The 21,927-nt window shown below is 41.9% G+C and overlaps 1 protein-coding gene across 3 annotated transcripts in view; it reads right to left on the bottom strand.

The window, feature by feature from the left end:
* The window catches only part of CTDSPL (CTD small phosphatase like), a 72,120-nt gene that overhangs the window by 5,112 nt on the left and 45,081 nt on the right, over positions 1-21,927 (bottom strand). For 2 of the 3 annotated variants that reach the window (XM_048951720.1, XM_048951722.1), the window contains 5 exons: positions 21,315-21,347; positions 13,876-13,977; positions 8,495-8,551; positions 2,209-2,301; positions 401-586 (listed from right to left, as the gene is read on the bottom strand). In XM_048951720.1, the coding sequence (XP_048807677.1) occupies positions 401-586; positions 2,209-2,301; positions 8,495-8,551; positions 13,876-13,977; positions 21,315-21,347 (471 nt within the window). The remainder of the gene's footprint in view (positions 1-400; positions 587-2,208; positions 2,302-8,494; positions 8,552-13,875; positions 13,978-21,314; positions 21,348-21,927) is intronic. The other variant, XM_048951721.1, reaches the window with a different exon arrangement.

The raw sequence follows: 21,927 nt of genomic DNA, 5'->3' as shown, positions 1-21,927 counted from the left end.
AACAATTTCCTTTCCACAATGAAAGAAGATAAGTACCAAAAGCAGTTGAAGCAGGCTGTCCTTACTATAGCCACTGCTCCAAAGGACAAAAATGACACTGGAGGGCAACTTTACTTTTTAGAGCTAGGTTAGACATGCAGGTTCTGCACTGCTTGGTATTTCTCAAAACTGATGGACTTCAGGCCAAAAGCTAAAAGTGAAAGCAGATGAACAGTCGCGACTGTGACGCACTGTCAAGATCTATTTGCCACAGCCCTTCACCAGAACCTACCTGCAGCCTGAGAAGACACAGAAACAAGAAATGTTAGCGTTCCGAAAGTGCATTTTACAAATCAGGAAAGGTCTGGGAATGGACCAGAAAGACAAAGCTATGCTTGAGCGCTGGAATAAGAGCACTTACTGCATTTTCAGGATGGAAGATGTAAGATGCAGGAGAATTATCCACTATGATAACTTTACTCAGCTCACGTCCCAGCCGACTCAGATCCTTCACGTAATTTCCCCGGTGGAAAACGCAGGATTCTCTGAATAGCCTTGCCCTGAACACACCCCAGCGATCCAGTAAGTCGGCTACTGGGTCTGCATACTTGAAAACAGAAGACAGAAGACCCAGTTAGCAGTGTATAGCTAAGGTTAATTCACAGAGCTATAAAGAAGGGATACAAAATAATTCCAGATAAAAGGCTTTTTCCTCTTTTTCTTCCCTGCTCCTTGTTAATTACCTTATAGCCCTGCAAAGCTGAAGTGATTAATAGAGAGATAAAGCAGAAGTTGAACTGTTATCTTTCAGAAGAAGGCTAACTTGCACCCTAATGATTTCTGTGATTGTGTTTTATTCTCAGGGTCATCTTACAGTTACCCTTTTACACTCAGAAGTTGACGGATCCAGAGATCTCATGGAATATTACCATAAAACCAATGAACACTAACAGAAAATCAATAGGAAGCCATTTCCCCAAGTGATTCATTTCCACGTGCCTCCAAAGACAATCTGCAATGCAGTCACCTCAGCCAGATGCAGCTTTTCCAAACAATGGGCATGGAATGACTGGGGCAGTAAGAGCTCCAACATCACCAAATTGCATAACTGGCTCATAAAAGATCAGACAAAGGGTGTCATGGAAAGAAGTGCTTGTGTGCTTGGGAATTCTCCAAAAGTCAGGAAATCAAAGGTGTACCATTTCATACATACGATGATACTTGAAGTGAAGCACAACTTAGGATCCAACAGTTGATGTAACTGTCCAAGAAAAAACACCCAAGTAAGTAAGAAAGTGAGGTGACTGTGTGTTTAATCAGAACTTGTTTCTGGAGGGCAGGACTTATGTTTCCCTGCATTTTAAAATGAGTAACAGAATCTGTCTTAAAATCAGACACCTCTCAACTGTGAAAACTGCTGGAGTGCAGGACCAAATTGTTTCATGATTCAGGATTTCCATCAGGTGATTGAACAGGACATGGCAGACAGAGCACAGGGATGAACCCGCTAATAAGGCACTATGGCAGATCACACAGGGTTCTTTCTCCTTCCACCAATCTCAATGGCATACTGGAGTAAAAGCTTACTGTGCTAGCATATTATTAAAAACTAACAAACACAGCTTTACAAACAAGACACCACAAACACAATACTTAGGAAGAACTGCATTTTAGGCGTCCTCTACTGCAGTGTCTACCACAACACTACCTACAAGGCACTACTGCTACCAGAGGGCACAAAATATTCCTGTTGATATTTCAAGCTTTAAACAAAACACCTGGTTTCCTAACTGCAGACTCCAATTGCACCTTGACAGGACAAAAACACCAACCAAATTTTTCACACGCAATAAATTTCTGAGTCACTGTTTGATCATGAGGGTAGTGTTAAATAGAGTGCTTTATTTCATGCCCAGCTTTAATATACTGCTGTACTCGCACGCTATTTGTTCTAATTTCTCACTATAACCATGGTAACTTGCAAGCCTTTCATATTGGCATTATGAGCAATGCATGGAGGCTACATGATGAGCTGAGCCCATATGTGATAGCGTCACCATGGGAACACTTACCCACACACTAGCAGACAAAGTACACACTGTCAGACAAAGAAGCAGAAAAGAAGGGGAAAAATTAAGATAGTGCCAAACCTTGGAAATAATTAGCCACAGAAAAGCCAACCCAAAGCCCGGCATCATATGGGTGAAAGGGATGAAAAGAGGAACAAACCTTGGCTAGACTTGCTGTGAAGAGGACACATTCAAAGAGCTCTCCCATCCTTTGAAGAAATTCATCCACATGTGGTCGCTTCAATACATACACCTGGAATGACAACGACTGTTTAGGCCAAGTGGCGTTTAAGGTAAAAAGAAAGCAAAAAAAACCCAACCCACCACTGTAATCCCAACACCTGAAGAAAGAAAAGTTACCATTCAAATGCTCAATGCTGAAAAATAAGTATGCATGATAAAAGCAGACATTCAATAAAGAGCCATTTGAATGTATGGGCTGCAAAGACCCATGCTGATAATGCAACTGCTAGTACTGTGCTGTACTGTACATGTACCTGTGGTGATGCCTCCTGAAAACCTCACTTAAGGCAAAGAAAAACAGCAGGGCTTCCAAGAGATGACAATTTGGACCTCTCAGCAGAGCCTGTATCATCTCCTACAGTCACCATGCCATAGAGATGGCAAATACTCAGGATTCTGCTCTGGAGCAGCTTGAGTTCAGCAACGCAGCACAGCCTTCTGGCATTGACAAGGATCTGGGAGTTCTGGCTGCCTATTGCCAATCATCTGATTAGTAAGAATTAGAGCCTCCTTGCTCACCTTTTCAGTGCAAGCAAGATGATTTGTGTTCCTTGAGAACAGCAAGATAAGGTAACTGCCGTGCAGAAAGCCTGCAACTAGACTGCAATGCACTGGGAAGCCAAAGAGGAGAAGCTGCCTGAAAAATATTTATCTACCTTGTTTGGGGTTAGAGTAAAAGCTGGAGAGAAAACACCAGCAGCATCTTATCTCCTTCATTTGGCAAATAACCCCTACTGCTAGAAACCTCAAATGGAAAAGCCTGGCAAACAACTGGATTTAAGCAGAAGTGCAAGGCTGATGCGATTTCAGGCATTATTTCTTTGGTATACAGGAGAACTAGATTAATTGCATGTGTTTTCTACATTCATAGGAACAAAAAGGCAAAAACTTCAGGCACCCAGAGAAAAAGCCTGCAGGAGAAGAATATGGAAATGGTAGCTTGAACTCATGTGCAACAAGAGCCTTTAGCAAAGGAGTGAAAGTTGTGTAAGAGGGATCTGAAATTTAACACCTAAATCTGACAGCCAAGTTTTATTAAAAACAGAGATGATGGAGCTGTACCTTCATGACGAAAGCAGAAATGTTAATTGCCTTCCCACTTTGCTTCAAGTGGCAAATGGCTCACAGCAAGCAAACCAATTCTTCATGCTAAGTTCTTTTTATTAAGTTTAACCAGACTTCAGTTCAGATTTAAGCACTGCAATCAAACTTCGATGCGGCCAAAATTTATAATGCAGATTTTTTTTTCCTTTAAAAACCACAGCAGCACCCAACTAATCAATGGTGCCATTTTATGAACTGAAAGCACTTGGTAGTTGCACTGTAACACTGCTCTTTCCAGATAATTGCTGCAAAGTTTCCTGCATTTCACTAGGCATATACCAAGTAACTTCCTCTCCTCTAACAGTGCAATTAATTCATCACTTAAATCCTAGTATGCAAAGTGGCTCTGTAGTATTTCCTTTGCAGCTGCAGTTGCTCTGCATTTGGGTGCCCAGAGAGAAAGCGATCTGACTTGCAAGTCGTAAGAGAAAAGACAGCAGGACAAAAGTTGCTCATTAACTCTACAGTTCGTAACAAAGTTCTTAATTTTTCAACTTGAAATTGCATTCCTGAACTTAATTTAGAGAGCACAAATGGACACCCCAAGGTCTTAAAATCTTTCTTAGACAGTAAGAGCTGGAATCTGGTATTAATTTCCCTTTTAAAAACGTGCGCTTTCAGCTGCAGCAGCAATCTCCTTTCCTCTCCATCTTTATTTACGCCTGTGCTGGCAAAGAATTCCCACTTGGAATGCAATCCTGAACTCCAAGCCAAGGATATGGACGCTGCTGCTTGCACAAAACCCATCTCTGCCACAGTGGGAGCCTGCAGCACCAACCTGGCAGGCACAGCCTTGCACGCAGGAGAGCTTATAGAAGGGCATGATTGGAAAATGCACCCTTTGCAACGTGCAGCTCTCCTGCAGTCACACAGCAGCACCCGCTCAACAGGAGCTTATGCACACAGCATTTTTAGGTTGCATTCCCTTTGTTCTGCTCTTCAGATCAACCACAGGGCACCATCACCCTCTTATACCTCAGCTTCCCTTACGTGTTACCAACTGGACCCAGGCCAACAGATTCTCTCCTCGTTTAAGTGCCTCATTAATAATAAATACTACTCTGTTAGTTTCCAGCCTTGTCAGAGGAGTTCCCACTACGTTTCCTCCCTCCAAAGGGCCCCAAGCTCCTTCATCCCTTTCTTTTAAAGCAAGACTGATTTTTTTCCAGAACAACATTTATTCATACTCTGGATGGATATTCCCCTTAAAATCGCTTTGAGAAGTCCTACTTAGATCCTGGAAGCAACTGCAAGCATACTCGTATCCCAGGCTACAAAATCTCTTTGGTTTACTTCACATAAAAAGCTTTCTTAAGCCGACAGTGAGGCTCTTTTCTCCTCTTCCTCCTCATTTGGAATTTTTTCCCTTTACTCTGTCAGCTGCTGGACTTGAATCTCAATGCAGCATGGTTATTTGTGGCTTGGCTTTTTCCTCCGCTGCCTGATGGCTTCAGTTTGAGTCTCTAGACTAACTGGCTCCTGGCATTTTTCTGAGATTTACACACTGCCTTCCAGGCATTAACAAAACCTCCATTTTTTCTGTACTGTATGCTCGCTAAGATCTTTCTAAGCACAGTGAGAATTTAAAGGAATAGAGTCACTTTCTATGAACCTTACTTTTAAACGCTGAGGGATGAATCAGGCACTAGGCATGTTTTCACAGGATTCTGGATTTACAACTGCTAATGGCAGCACATGAAGAATCATCTTGAACTGCTTTCAAGCATTTCATATTTCCACATACAGTTTCTATACCTCAAAGCAGTCCTAACCTAAAAGGACTCTGTATTCGCAAACCAAAAGAGACACAGAATTGCATTTCAGAGTGAACTTCCAGGATAACACAATCTTCAAGTAATGACAAAGAATTCTGCCCGTGACATCTCAAGCTTCTGTATTTTCCCCTCACAGGGCAAATAATACACGTCCTCCAGCCTCATCTTCCCAGTTTGGCATCCTCTAGCCTTGCCATCCCAGTTTGGTGTCTTCCAGCCTTGTCATCCCAGTTTGGCATCATCCTCCAGCTTTGTCTTCCTGATCTGCAGCACTGTGGCCGCCTCCCAGTGCAAGTAACCAAGAATAGGCCAGCAGGAATGGATACAGCCTATCCTGGATTACTTGAACCAGGTGACAGCCTTCTGTAACAGAATTAAGGAGTTTTGACAGTCACAGAAAAAAAAGTGTATTATTTGAATGGCATTTGCTCCCAACATGAGAAAACATTTTGTACGTTACATTCATAGTAGAAGCCCTAAACATCTCTTTATCATTCAACAACTAACATCAAGCAATTATTTACTGATATAAAACCCACTTAAAATACAGTTGCAATTAATAAACAAGTTACATTCAGGGACACCAAACTGAAATGCAGTGGGACAGGTTGCCCAGGGAAGTGGTGCAGTGGTGGACATGGTTTAGTGGGCATGGTGGTGATGGGCTGATGGTTGCACCAGATGACCTTGGAGGTCTTTTCCAATCTTCATGATTCTCTGTGGATCTATGAATGGGAAGCACCCTCAATGAGAGAGAACATGTTCCTGCAGAAGTTCTGTCAAGTACCAGACAGGTTGAACATCCTTTCTCCAACCACTACTTTCACCCTCAATTAACTCCTCCTGAAGAGCACTCAAGTCTCAGTTGCAACACATTCCACTGCACTTCCCACAGTTTCTCACTTATAATTTGGCAAAATAGGGGACCAGCTCCGATTTCCTTTTATTCAGAGAACCAAAAAGAAATTAAGAGAACTGGTCAAAATAATGTCAGTTCGTGTTAGTATCTGCTTTTTAAATCTGTGCCATAATTTCCACCACAGTGTGGGGAATTCACGTTCAGGAATACAAGCTTGCAGCCTCTGCAGGCATCTGAACACCTTCAACAGCAGGAACGAGAGGTCTTTCCTTGTTAGATTTAATGGCAAATCCTTTCTAACAAGAGATGGAAAGCTGGAAAAGGCCAGACGGGCTTCAGAAAAGCTATTTATGTTAATCTAAGCAAGCTGGTTTACCCAAGACAGTGATCCAATGGACCCTTCTGTAGGAGAGTAAAAGCTTCTCTGACCTCTGGATTACACAGGAGAAAGGGATAAAAACACCCAAAAATTCAAGGTGAGTCTTTTTGAATGACTTTTCTGCACCACAACAAAGAATATAATATGTACCATAAAGAAAACCTGTTTGATAAGTCAGTATGAAATCTCTTGGAAGCATACAGCAACACAAAGGCAAACACAAATTCACCACGTAAAAGCAACTGTGGTGTATGAGATCTGAAGACCTGAGTCAAATTTCTTTCCAGATGGGCACTTCTGAAAGTTTCTTCTCCATGTTTTCCATGGGGTTCTACCTAAGGCAGATAGGATGTGCTACTGATGGCATGGCTCCACTGTTCACACATCCTGTGGCATTTTAAATAGACAAAACTATTCCCCTCACCTTTGAATATATACATTTCTTGAGAAGATGGTAAAGATGACAAATCCAGACAGATAAATTACTTCAGGGATCACAAATTCCCTACCATTAAACCCATTTAACCAGAAAATCACACAGGGGGTCTCCAATGAGGCACATTCAGAAACTGACTTCACTTGACCTTCTGCCAAGAGCATCCTTGCTACCCTTCGAGTTCAGGGTACAAACAAACCGACTTCCCTGTTCCCAACCACACCTTTAAATATTCAGAAAAACTCCTGCATTTGTGTTTTCACATTGTCTAAACTGCATTAAATTTGGTGAACGTTGGCAGCAAAGAGTGGAAAAGCTTTTGGAGTGCTTGACAGTAAAGCCCGGTCTTTGGTGGTTTTGTTGCAAATAGGTTGTTAGGCAACCTATTTTATTCCCTTTCAAAAACATTCTAGAAAGCTTTGGGAGAAAGAAAATGTCACAATTACAGCATCAAGCATAATTAAAGCCCAAACCAAATGAAGACAGACTCTACTGCCACACAAACCTCCCAAACCATCACGGACACATTTTAAGCACTCAGCTCTAGTGAACATCACAGGTTAAAGCACCCGAAATATTGATTTTTCTCTACATAAAACAGGCACAGCACAGAAGCTATCAGAGCAACAATCACTTTTAAAATCCATTTCAGTCCACTGAATAATTCAGTAATTATTTTGAGAGTGACAGTTACACAGATGGTTTTCATAACAGGAAATCAAAATTATGAGCTAACTTTATCATCTATCAATTGTTGCAAGCTAAAAATACCACCCTGTTTGTCCAAGTAAAAAATAATCTTTATAAAAAGACTGCATTCCAGAAATCAAAGTATTTAAAATCTCAACTGAATTACAGCCAGAGAAGATTTGCAACTCAATAAGTGCATCATCTTTAACTTACAACAACCAATGAAATCTGCTTCAAACACTTTGCAAACTTCCTTTAACAGAAAGGCTCAACTTCACAGCAACTTACAGTACTGTGAGTTACTTCATTCAAGGCTTTCAGCGATGACTACTGGTTAAAGACACCAAACTAAGGTAGGTGGAGGGGACTGATTTCCAAATGAGGTGTGTTATGCATTTACTGAAAGCTATTTCAGAGCCTTAAGTGAAGGTCTTAAAGAACAAGAGACAAAAACTTGCCTTGAAATTTTACTTAGTCCCTTTAAAGATGCTGAAGTTCTAAGAGTTCTCATCAGAGGAACTGAAGTCGCTTATGGAAAGGGGCAGAAATTGACACAAAAACTGAAGAAACTCTGCTCTCCTTTACAGGTCCACAAAACTCCCTTTGTATGAACTAATAACAGACATTCACACCTACTTCTGCTCATTTGTCTGTGGAGGGAATGCAGCATTCAAAGCAGTTTTTGAATGGGTGCAGTAACATCTGAAAGCCCTTCCTTGGGTCATTTTCTGATAGAAAATGTTTTACAACTGACCTATTATTCAGTTATACACTGAAATACTGAGAAGAACCTTCTAAAGAACTGGAAAAGTTAAAATGGAGACTCATACCTGATCAAAACATGAATGCTGCAAAAAACCCAAGTTGCTGTGAGTACAGCAGCAAACAGAAAGGCAATGCTCTGGGATGCTGCAGACAGCTGTGCTACCAAAGCAACATTAAGTGATCAACAGTGCTTACCTGATGTATGGTTCCATCGATTTCAACGGGAACGATGAAATCAGCATTGCTAATTGGCTGGAAAGGACGACAAGGAAATCAATCAACTTTAAAAATAATATCACCAGAGGGAAATGTCAGAGGCATAAAAGTATACTTAATTCTCAGGAATCAGTTTGTGAGCATTACTGGCTACACTGATCTACCCTGTGTGTGGGTCCAGCACCCACAGAAATCCAAACTGTACACGGCTGTGTTCACCAGATCCCATGCTCCCAAAGTCCCTTCCATTTTTGGGCTTCATACAGTGCCATAAGCTTCACTGCTCGAGCAATCCCCACTACTGCTGAGCCATGTTCACTGGGATAAATACCTGTTTGGGTAACTCATTCATCAAGTCTGTGTGGATGATCACAAAGAAATTGTGTTATTTGAAATCCCACATATTCTAGGTCATCAATTAGTAATTCATTTAAAATAAAGGCAGTGGTAAAAGTGAAACCTACGTGATTCATTTGAATCAGGAGCTATAGCAAGGAAAGACTTCAGTCATACAGTTAAGTGATTCTTAAGATGTGATACCTGAAAAACACGCTATGCTGATGGAATTAATCATGCAAAACAGCATTTCAAACCTGAAGGGAAGAGCAGGCACACCCTATCCATGTCCTTGAATCCATTTTTCTAACCTGCTGGATACAACTCACTTCTTAAAGTCCAGGAAGATGACTTCAGAAAGCAGAAATATGTCCTCGTAGTTTAAGAGCACAGAGTCTAACGTTGCCTAGACAGTGGTGGTGACTGGGGAACACACAGCTAACAATATGTACTAGTATAAATGGACATCAAATGGGTAGCAACTTTTGGTATGGCTCATGCATCATGCTTGTGATAAAAAATATCGTGTAAACGCATCCAGCTGAAGCTTGTAACCCACAGCCTGGAAACAGCTGCAGGAGCAAGCAAGCTGCTGAGCCCTGTTTAATTGGGCTGATTAACAGCGTGCTTCATGGTAACAGTCTGAAACAAACGCTGGGAGCAGTCTGGCTGGGAGCTAGAAAGGCTTTGCAGAGCTTATGCTGGAGAAAAGCCTCACTCAGCTCCTTCACGCCTTCCCTCCTGGCTTTCTGGATCAAGGTTTGAGTAGCACAAATGAGGGTGGCCCTGAAGAACTGGGGAATCTCAAAAGAGCCTCTGCAGACTCACTCAGGGCACTGAGGAGCGTCAAAGAAGCAGCTGAGGAAAAAAGCTACAAACACACACCAGTGAGTCTTAAAGGATGCTCAAAGAAAAAACAGAAGGGATGCAGCATTAACCTAAAACATAACCTTGATGCCTTTCAGTGCAAAAAGGAGACTCTCATTCCATTGTTAAATGACATCCATAAGAATTTATAAGGAGCACAACACTCGCTGTCAGTAAGGCTGATCTGCTCTGACTTCTACTAGTGCTGCATCAGACAGAAAATGACAGAATATCCCAAGTTGGATGGGACCTGCAGGGATCACTGAGTCTAACTGCTGGCTGCACACAGGAACCCTACTGATAAACCACCATCAACAAGCAAACCTCCACAGTGGTCAGAGCTAGAGAGCCCAATCCTGCTGATGACTGGTGTGACAAGAGGAGCTAAAGAGAGCTTCAAACTCCTGAAGACCCAGTCTACATTTTTCCTTGGCTTCTAACAAGCAAACATCTAGATACCAACCTCTGCCTCTGACACAGGGGAGGCTCCAGCTGTTACCTGCATAAAGTCCCTGTGCCACAGAAGGACAAGAGGTGATGACCTCAAGTTGTGCCAGGGACACTCAGGTTAGATACTAGGAAAAAATTCTTCTCAGAAAGATGTACTGGCACAGGCTGCCCAGGGAGGTGGTGGGGTCACCGTCCCTGGAGGTGCTCCAGAACCATGGAGATGTGGCACTGAGGGACGTGGTCAGTGGGAATGGTGAGGGTGGGATAATGGTTGGAATTGGAGATCTTAGAAGTCTTTTCCAACCTTAATGATTCTGTGATTCTATACTGCTCTGCAGCCTCTCCAAAAGCAAAGAGAACAGGCACATGAATGTTCCGAAGCTTCACCTTGAAAGAAACCCAAATGAACTTCCAGTAAGACTCAGCCACCAGTTCTCAAGTGGTTGCCAGCTCTGAGCACACTTTGAAGAGACGTGCACACACTTGCATCATTTTTATATGCATGACTCCCTGCAGCAAGACAAGCATTCTGTAGCAGCAGAGAAAGAATAGGTCACTGCAAGTTGCAAAGTTTTGAAGCCCACTGATAAAAAAAAAACACAGCTATAATTGACCTTTCTTACCAACAGGACCAGCAGCAACCAGATGTGAGAGAAAACCACATTATGTTTAGACAACTTAGTTCTTGCTAACCAATAAAACTCGCCCTCAGGACTCTGCAGTACTAACACCAAACTACTCTGAACTAGCTACGTGCTTCCCCCAGTTGTATCTGAGGTACCACATAGCTGTGGTGTTGGCACAGGCAATAAGGAAGGGAGTTCTGTGGACTGGGGTTCTGTGCTCCATCACGATGGGAAGGCAGGAGCAATGTCTGCAGAGCTTGCTGGCTAAAGGCTTCTGGGGTTGCACACATGAAGCATTTACATGCCAAGGGGGAACCGCAGAGAGACTGAGAAAGAAGACAAAGCAATTTCCAATAAGAACTTTTTAAAACTGTTCTCTGCTTAATGAAAAACTTCAAAGTTTTAAAAATGTTCTAAAAAAAAAAAAAGGAAAAGAAAAAGCAGAGAAGTTTCACAGCCAGTTTTGAATATGACCACATTCCAGACTTGCATGTGGTTTAATTTATTTTACACAAGACAATATTTACATCTTCTTGATTTAATAATTTATGATTTTTTACTTCTATTATTGTTTTATGATGGGAATGATAACTATAATGTCTATCTATTCCTTTTTTACTCTTGCCAAAGCACCTCAAACTTTTTCCTTTAGTATGCATTTAACATAAAAGACTAATACCTTCTCCTGAAACTTCACAAGTATGCAGAAGCATAAAAAGATGAGAATTACCCTTCTTCAGATGTTGCTGCTTTCATAAAAGAGTACTTTAAATACCCTGCAATCTCTGGCTGTGTTAAAAAAAAATCCAACACAATTATCTGCATTTGAAATACGAAGCCTATTTCATAACAGAATTATGAATTCTACAACACTGCGTGTTTTAAATAAAGCCTTTTGTACTCAAAATCACAATTTTATGCATGCTCTTATGGCTTTTAAGTGGGGACCTGGGTAAAGCACACATTTCAGTGAAAACAACATCTGAAAGAACCCACAGAAGTAGCATAATTATCCAGGTACAGCAATGTACATACAGCTGTTAAACCCCCCACTCTTCTGGCAACCCGTTGGATTTCTGACAGCCACAGTGACCTTTCTTCAGATGCTTTATGAAAGCAAACCCAAAGCATGCACTGGACAGACTGACAGACACTCAACAACTACAGCAGCTTCCTCCAAGGTTTACTTTTCTCTTTTGGGTGGTCCTGTGTGGAGCTACAAGCTGGATGCGAGAATGCTTGTGGGTCCAGCTCAGGATATTCACCGAGCAGTGTTCAAGACCATGCAGAACAATCTTCTGATTTTACCTAAATATTTAATACTCATTAAATATCCTTGGAATAAATGGGACAATGACTTTTGAAGATGAGCCCACTGAGCGAGCACTCTCGACCCTACACAAAAAGATCATAGAATCATAGAATGGCCTGGGTTGAAAAGGACCACAATGTTCATCCAGTTTCAACCCCCTGCTGTGTGCAGGTCACCAACCAGCAGCCCAGGCTGCCCAGAGCCACATCCAGCCTGGCCTTGAATGCCTGCAGGGATGGGGCATCCACAGCCTCCTTGGGCAACCTGCTCCAGTGCATCACCACCCTCTGAGTGAAAAACTTCCTCCTAATATCTAACCTAAACCTCTCCTGTCTCAGATTAAATCCATTCCCCCTGACAGTATGTCAACCATTAAACATGTTTCTTTAAAATGATTAAAAGATACACATTAACTGCCTGAATGGAACCTCATTTGCTTTTGAGAGCCGGAAAAAATCACAGCACGAATTTATCCACAGCATCCAAAAAAACAAATTTTCATTTTACATTTCAAGTAAAAATAATTATTAGGCTTAGCATTATGTAAATTTAGACTTTTACATTCAGCTTTCCATGCCTATTTTTGACTCTCACTTAATGAAGAAGGCATGGTCCCTCCCTTCCTCTTTCAGCTGAACAATTCCCAAGCACAACTTCAGTCTGGGGACAGAAGACAGGATCTGGCACCGAGGTTAAGAGGTTCCAGTATAGCACCACAAATCGCTGTGCACCATTAGGCATAATAAAGAAAGAGAAAAACCTTAGTTTCAGTTGGAGGCACAGGAATATTTGTTCTAGTATCTCCATATAAGGTCTTCTTTAAGTCAACAAAGACAGAGTGTTGCCAAATTCTAACCACAACATGAATTATGGTTTGCATATTTAAATGCTGGCAACTTGATACTGCAGGATTAAAATGCTGAATTTACGCTCGCAGTGAAAACTGGAGTGTAACCAAAACTGAACAACTGCAAAGATAGTGCTAACTTGACACTGCTATTAGTAAGGAGTCTTAACAATTCTCCAGTACTGAAGTATAAACCTACAGTCTTACTGATGTCTGACATTTGCTGATCAGAAATATTACAGTTCTTTGAGTCAATTTAGGTTATTTGCATTACTGAGTTCTCTGATTCTAACTTTGGACCTATTTAAACAATAGAAAAATACCACTACTTCCACCACATGCTGAATTCTGAAGGGTTATAGAAGTTGCTTCACAAAATGACTGACTCATCAGCAACAGCTAAATGCTATTTGCTCTCCTGCTGTGAGAGCTGAATACTTGAAAACACTTCTGAGATCAGGACAGCAGATTGCTATTTGCTTTCCCACTACACATGAAGCAGTATTCTCCAGCAATGGAGCACAGTGACAGCTGATGCCCCAAATCTACTCCATCTACACAGCATACAGCTGTGTTGAATTCTCCAAGAATATGGCATCATTTAAACATCAAAAGTGAACCCAAATTTCAGAGCAACAAGTTCTGTACCTGTTCAACACTGCTCCTGGTTGGAATAGTTACAGGCTAAAGCTATGAAACCAGCAACCTTTCAAGGATTTGTTTCAGACTCAGAATCAAAAACCAGTGGTGTCTATGGTACTCAAAGCTACATTAGGAGGAATAATTGCTGAAGGAACAACGAGAACTACCAGGTGTCCTGGGAGAGCCTGCAAGACCAGTTAACACATTAAGTTGCTTAGCAGCTCCCACAGCATTCACTGGCAGAGGCGAGGTGCAAGAGATCACTTTCAGATGTACTCACCTTAAATGAACTGTGCACTAAAGTTTCATCTAAATCAATGACCACACACTTCTTCCCATAGTCTGATGCTGTCAGTTCTGGCAGGAGGTATTTAGCTGGTGGCTAAAAAAAGAAGACAACAAGAAGATGTAAAACGTCTACAGAATGGACACTCTTTTGCCAACATTACTGTGCCAGTAGTCACTTAACTGAGAACCACTCAAAGTTGAATGTTTGTCTGGGCTTGCTGCAAGGACACATATGGAAATCAATGGCTCATGCAATGCCCATACAGCTTATTCTGTTTTCTAAAATGAAAAGACTCATTTAGAACGATCTCCAAAGAGCTTAAAATGAAAATGGCAAAACACCACCACTAATTAAAAGCAACAGTGAAAAGTGGGACATCTGATGCACTGACATCTTCTCCCAGTGACCCTCTTTCTAATGCCTCAGTTTCAGTCACTGCTGTTATCCTGCTCCTTCAATGCTATTTCTGGCCACATCATGTAGATGGACATTTACATAAATTATTTTGGCCAATGAAGACACAAAAGTGGAGAAACTGGTCCTGAAGGAAGATAATTTTGTCCTCCAGAACATGTCTCCACTCTCATTTTTACCACTTGCAAGGGTGCTGACAGAGAGCTTCCTCATGGATTGCACTGAGAATCAAGGCATTAAACCTGGAGTAAAAAGAGTTCTCTTAAAACAGGCTATTCAGCATATGCTGCCCTCACAATAATGGCACCAATTGCACAAAGAAAGAACTGACTTCTTTTTTCAAAGCAGTGCAGTCACACAGTCTTCTGATTGCTCACCTACCAGTTTAACATCCCAACCTGCAACAGTTACATTATTCTAGACTGATTATTTTCCAAAAGAACAGAAATGGAGCTGTTCCTCTTGAAACTGAAACATTTCTGGCTTAAAGAGGTCTTTTTGATGGAGGAAAACAACTAATTTTATGGAAAGCTCAAGCCTGAGAGGAAGTGAAATCAGGTTGATACAGAACTCACTTCACTCTCCTGCTCTCTCTCTAGCTCTTCTGTTTGGGTGCTGCTGTTCTGTTAAGGATGCATCCATCTTTTCTTTGTGCTTTTTGGATACAACTGCCTTTTGTGGAGGTGCTTTTGCAGATCTGAGGTCACCAGTTGGCACAGCGCAGTGACAGCAGTAAGATACTACTGCACACATCCCAGCAGCAAGAACTGCTCTCCCCTAATCACTGATTTATTCCAAATGCCATGTCCACTTGAAAGATGCTGGCCAGTGATGCCCAGCTACTTCTTGTTTAAAATGAAGCAACTAACAAATGAGATCCTGGATGTAAATTGAAGTGTCTTTAGCTAAAGTGATCAGGCAATTTTTAGGAGGCCTCACTGAAACTGACTGAGCTCCTTACGATGAACATCAACAACGATGAACATCAACAACAGCTTCTCAAGTTGGTGAAACAGAAGCTGCCTTGCTTAGAAGCCACTTAGTCTTAATATATTTTCTCTCAGCACATATTAACAGTGGCCTTTAAGAAGAAACCACTGCTGCTTAATGCCTCTAAAGTAGGCATGCATCACAATCATGTAATGGGAGCAAAATTTACTGGATGCTCTTTTTAGGTGATAAAGTCCGACATATACATTGCTTGCACAACTCCTTGAGCTCTTTTTGCTTGGCAGCATACTAGCACAGAAGACTAGGGCCACTTTTATGGAATGTAGGTTCTTCACTGGTAATTCAGAATCTAAAAGGCACTCCACCTACAGTTTTCATAGTAAGGATACAGACCTACAATCTAAAGCAAATTAGAGCTTATCAAAATCACACCTATATAAAGACAAACACCTTCAGAGTCCACTGATGCACGCTTCTTGCCTGGCTTTGAAGAAGTAGGAAATGTAAAGATACCCCAAAATATCTTAAGCATATATATATATTTATGCATATATATATATATATATATATTTATTTTATATATATATAAGATAAAATAGCTCCATTCATCTTTCTACTCTTAAGACTCCTACTATTCAGCGTGACTTTTCGAGTGAACTTAATATGGAAAATATATGCAAATAAAACTTTCTTTCATATAGAAACACGTACAGGAAAAATGTGAACACTGATTTCACAGTTATCTTTGCTCTTTATCTGGAATCCAGTTCACCTGCCATCAGAAAAAGGATGCACGTACACCAAGGGCTATGAAGACATGTGCACCTTTGGCTCATAGAACCTGAATGCCCTGGCAGGTCAGCCTTCCTATGCGCTCGGGCTTTGAATTCCATCTGCTCCTGTTTTCAGAAGCACCTGTTTGCACATGTGAATAAAAGAAACACATCTTCCTCTTCCAAATCCTGCATCTCCACTGCTTTCAACTTTGAAAACACATTTGCAACCTGATAATCTACCAGGGACGTGAAAACTGCTCTGAAGCTGCAGGGACTGCAAGCTGTGAGACTGCAGAACATCTGCTGGTTCTGCAGCAAAGATGACATCTTTGGGGCTTTAGGAACTTAAGGGATTTGTATGTAGGCTATCAATCCATTTGTTTTGCCGTTGAAACTTCCTGATCTAAAAGAAATTCCCACGTTTTCCAGAGTAGAAAAGCTTTTATGCAGGAACTGGCATTGTTCCACAGCAAACTTTAATTTCCTCACTGGTGGGGAGGCAACCAAGAGGAGTTGTAATTACCAGATTTTCATCCCAGTTTACAGCGAACAGTTGTCTTTGATAATTCTTTTTAACAAGTAGGCTTTAAAAATATTTAAGTCTATTAAGGGTATTTAACTGCACCAAACAGTAACTCACATTTACTACATAATCCCCTCCAAGATACTACAGTCCTCCATGAAATCCAGTAGAAAAACAATCTGTAGTATCTCAGTACTGAAAGTCCCAGCTTGGGCTTCAATGCCAACGAGAAATAAATTGTATACAAGTCAAAGCTTTTAAACTTGTTGGTGTTTGGGATTCCTGCATTCCAGGCAGGTCTCACGGCTGAACAGCTAACTGGCCTTGCAGAGAAGGGACGGCTGAACTCTTTAAGTCCCATGGAAACTGTATACTGCCTAATGAAAGGAGAGGAGGGGAGCAGGGAAACAGGGCTCCTGGCTGAAGGCAGAACAGCTGCTCAACACAAACCTTTCAAAAAATTTGTTATATAAAGCAAACAGAACCTTTCTTCTCTGCAGGCCCACACTTCCCACAGAAAGCAGAATTAATCCTTTGGGTACTGAAAACGTTGCCTAGCCTAAGCACAGAGCATTAGTTTGCTGTTCAGGCTCCCTCCAGTTCGGTTCTGGTTGCACTCTGTAGCTAACAACTTCTCCCAGCAGTTGGGCACCGAATGTTCCAACAGAAGCTAACATCTTCCCATTAAAACCCAGCTGCCAAGAGATGGGAGAGACTACTGCGTTGTCACAGGCAGCTCACAGGCTTTCTTCTGGAAAAGCTCAAAACAAGAAGTTATCAAAATAAAAGTGGAACACAGATATCCCAGCACTAAGCTTTCACTTCTGCAGGGATTCTGAAGGCTCCTTCCAGTCCCATTCCTTCGTTCAGGGATTTTAAACAGAGGCAAAATGCTAAAAGGATACTTCTAATGTATTTAATCAGGTGCACGAGCATTGCTTTATGCTTCCACCTGTTTTCTCAGTCAAAAGAATGAAAATGACTGCTGAAGTTACTATGGGCCTGATTTTGATACTTATATTGTACCTCCTTCCAAACAAAGCAGAGATAAATCCAGGAAAGCACAGGGATCCTGAGCTACACTGAACAGATCTGTAAGTCTGTTCTCCACAGACCTCACCGGATTCCCATTCCATCCATGTGTCAGCTGCTATTGGCCTTTTCCCAGGTTTGTATTTAATTCACCCCAGAAAATTCATCGTTTTCCAGTACTTCCCCCTTCTTCCCCCAGAAAAGAAAGCAATTATGCAGCTCTTTAGCTTATACCTTTATCTGGAAGTAGCTCCAGAACACAACATACAAACAGAAACAAGGTTCATCTTAAAAAAAGCTAAGTCATATTGTTTTTGCTTTCTAAAGAAAGCAACTTCCTGATGAGCACCTATCAACAGCCAAGTGAAAATTCATACCTAATTAATATTTTTTAGGTAAGTGCAATTAATACTCAGAAAATTGATTTCAGCAGAAGATATCCTGCATTGATGCTGTGCACACGTCCATAAAACAAAACCAGTTCTCAAACAGGTGACCCCAGCAGATTGCCTGACTTTAAACACATGATAAAACTACAGAAAACCTTGTATTCTGACTGGAGCTTCAACATGAAAGTTTAATGATAGAGAGTGGGCTGTGTTATTTTCTGAGCCACTGAGGAATCCTGCAAACACTTGAAGTGATTACGTTTGCGATGCGCCCTATAAAAAGTAAACGTCCAATTTAATTGCAACCAACCTCGCTCCCTGTCTAGAAGATTTTCTGCTGGTATTTATAATACATACAACTCAAACAGGCCATTTCTCATCCATGTCCTCGTGTAGCAGAGCATCGAGAATTTCTGCCTTAATGGGTCTTAATTAGAGAGTGACGAGCATCTCTGAGCTAACCTCTGTGCTCCAGCGCTTGGGACAAACAGCCCCTGCAAGATCAGCAAAAAGGACTGCTTTAATTTTGGCCTTTTAATGTTGAGGAAATCCTAGATATGAGTACAAACAACAGCATCCTGGGCTGCGTCAACAGAGGGCAGCAGCAGGGACAGGGAGGGGACTGTCCCACTCTGCTCTGCCCTCAAGGGGCCCCACATGGAGTGCTGTGCCCAAGTGTGGGCCCCCAGCACAGCAGGGACTGGAACTATGGGAGCACATCCAGAGGAGATCATGGAGATGCACAAAGGCCTGGAAGTGCCCCTGCTGTGCAGGAAGGCTGAGGGAGCTGGGGGTGGTCAGCCTGGAGAAGAGAAGGCTCTGGGGAAACCTCACTGTGGCCTTACGTTAATCATAGAGAGGTTTAACAGTGATAGGACAAGGGGAAATGACTTTAAACTACTAGAGTAGAGATCCAGGTTGGATGTTAGGAAACAACTCTTTACTTGGAGGCCAGTGAGGCACTGGCACTGCTGCCCAGAGAGCTGTGGGTGCTCCATCCCTGGAGGTGCTCAGGGACAGGCTGGATGGGGTCCTGTGCAGCCTGAACTGGTGGGAGGCAGTTAGCCCACAGCAAGGGCTGAAACTGGATGAGCTTTAAGATCTCTTCCTACCCAAACCATGCTGCTATTCCAGGATTCTATACGCAGCACACTTGGGTCTGTATTTAGAAGGTGACACAGAGCTGCATGCTGGCCTGGAGTGACAGGAAGAAACAGCCTGATGTAAGGCCATAAATGTCATACAGCCACCTGCGGGCACTGCTCCCTTGGCAGCGGGCAGGTCCTGCTGCAGAAGGGGCATCAGATGGCACAGGAGAAGAGATGGTGACCTGCACCCTGAGAATCACATGCCATAACAGAGAAGGTAAGTTCATTCTCCTGCCTTGAAGTGCTAGGAATACAGTTCTGCACTTGAACTACAATCATAGAATTGCAGGGGTTGGAAGGGACCTCTGGAGATCATGTAGTCCAATCCCCTGCTACAGAAGTTCCCTAAAGCAGGTTGCACAGGAAAGCAGTCAGGTGGGTTTTGAATCTTTCCAGAGGAGAATCCATAACCTCTCTGAGCAGCCTGACCCAGGGCATTGCCACTCTGTAAAGAACTTCCTCCTCATGTTCATATGGATTTTCCTGCGTTCCAGTTTGTGCCCATTGGCCCTTGTCCTGTCACTAGACATCACCAAAAAGAGCCCAACGCCAGCCACTTGTCTCCTCTCCTTTAGATCTTTACAGGCACAAGATCCCCCCTCTGTCTTGTCTTCTCTCAGCTACCCATGCCTAGCAAAGCACTGCTTTGCCATCACCAAGATGGAGCTCTAGCACAGCTTCTAATTTCATGACTGCATCTGACAAGGCTGTACTCATCTGTATTTTAGAAACTTTCTTCTTGAGATCTTCTTTCATTACCACTGACACCCACTCTTAGGTAACACTTAATTGTAGCTCAGAGCACAGCCAGAACAAGTTGTACATTCAAATGGCTGCCAGGACAACAGCAACCACAACTGAGCAGCACATGGAGAGCATGGAAAGGAAGAGGACTTTAGCAATTGGTATTTTCATTAGGAAATTGGTATTTTCATAGATCTGAAGCTTTTGATTTCCAGCTTGCACATATAGAAATTGTGTGTACGTATATATATACACACACACAGGCATCAGCCACGTAAGATGGAATCACAGAACAGTTTACGTTAGAAAGGACTTAAAGATCACTGAGCTCCAACCCACCAACTATGGGCAGTGATACCAACCACTACATCAGGCTGCCCAGGGCTCCATCCTGTCCTACCTGGCTTTAAAAATAATCTCATATTAGAAATAAGAAGTGAGGAATAAAGAGTGGTTTTTAACAGCTTTTACATAGCCTGACAAGGAGGGAAGCAGGCTGCAGTTTTCCCAATCTCCTGACCCCGCAGCACTGAGGGTTCTTACAGGAGCCCTTGTAATGTTGGGCTACATGAGAAGAAAGGAAAAGAGGGGAAAAATAAAAAATAAAATGTTGGGGAATACTCAGCTTTTTAGGACTACCAAGGAGCTTCAGAAGGAGCACTGTGTCAACAGCTCTACAAACCAGCACTGGTGTGCTATTTCCTGGAAAGCCCTGCAATAATAAAGCCTTATAAACAGCAGAGGAGCTCAAAGAAGTACGTCCAGCTTTTGAAAAGCCTAAGTCTTCTTAAAAACAAGTCGAAAAAGAACAGCTTTTTTGACCAAAAATGGTCACATCTCATTAAATTAGAAGCTTGAGTTTGAAGGACTTTTTTCTTTTATTTAGGTTTGAAAAATAATTCAAATGCCTAATAGCATTCCACATTTAATCTAGGGAAGATAAGCAGGAATACTAAGGGCCATAAAGCAAGAGCTGATAATGAGAGCATCATCTCCAACAAGCAGAGTAACGCAGCTACAAGCACAGAACTCTGCTTCCCTAAAATGGCTTGCTTCAACACAAAGCGTGTTGTTCCCATGTTTTGGCACACATGGAAAAATAAGGGAAAGGTTTTTGTAACTGTGTTCCTATTAGTGACAGTGAGCCACTTTTTGTCACTGTTGAAGTAAGCGACCTCTACTCTCAGACTGCTTCATGTGTTTGCAAAAGGATAGAAATCCAGAAACAAGTTTAGCTGAGATGCAAGCCGAAAGCCATATAAAACCCAAACCCTTCTTTTAGTCTGTGTACATGTGTGGTTCAGTTCATCTCTGAGTATACAACATAGCAGACAGAACACAAAATCCTTCTGTTAACATGCAACACAAAACAGACCTGTTAGACTGCAACATAAGATGACTCAAAGCAAAGGTTATGAAAATTATTAAAAGAAAAAGGGATAAAAATACATACACTTGGTATAGGCATGACCTGCATCTGGTCACCCTGGGGAAAAAGAAAAAAAATCACTGTAAGGGTAATGGCTTTTAAAGGGTAGAACAAAGGTCTGAAGCAGTAAATGTAGCACTCAAACATTTTAAACCAAAGTTCAAAGTATTCAAGAAATCAGGGTAAAAAAAGAAAATAAAAACAGGATCTTGCATTGTAGTTGCTGTAATGGTTGGTTAGTACATTGGTATTTATGGTTTTTAGGAGACTGGACTGGTACAACCCATGCTGTAATTAAAGAGATGATAATAAGAAAGCACCTGTATTTACTGTAACTTTTTCAGCTTTAAGGTCTACCAGTGGGTATATTTGTCCATTTTCACTGCAGCAACAAGAGGCTCAGCCAGATCTCAGCAGCACGACAGAAGTCTTTCAAGTTAACTTTGCTAGAGATGGCTGCCTCAGAAAAGACAGCATTAATTAAACGACAGCAAAATAACCAAGATAGATGGATGGATGATAAGCCAAAGAATCTCACTTCCTTCAGCCAGAAAGAGGCAGAAGTATCAATACTTCCCACAGCCTTCTTTCAGTGTGCAAGATGACAGTGAAGACCTTAGCCAACTTCATGTTTTGT

The sequence above is a fragment of the Lagopus muta genome, chromosome 7, assembly GCF_023343835.1.
Source record: "Lagopus muta isolate bLagMut1 chromosome 7, bLagMut1 primary, whole genome shotgun sequence".
NCBI lineage: Eukaryota > Metazoa > Chordata > Aves > Galliformes > Phasianidae > Lagopus > Lagopus muta.
This window is presented reverse-complemented; position numbering and strand designations above follow the sequence as displayed.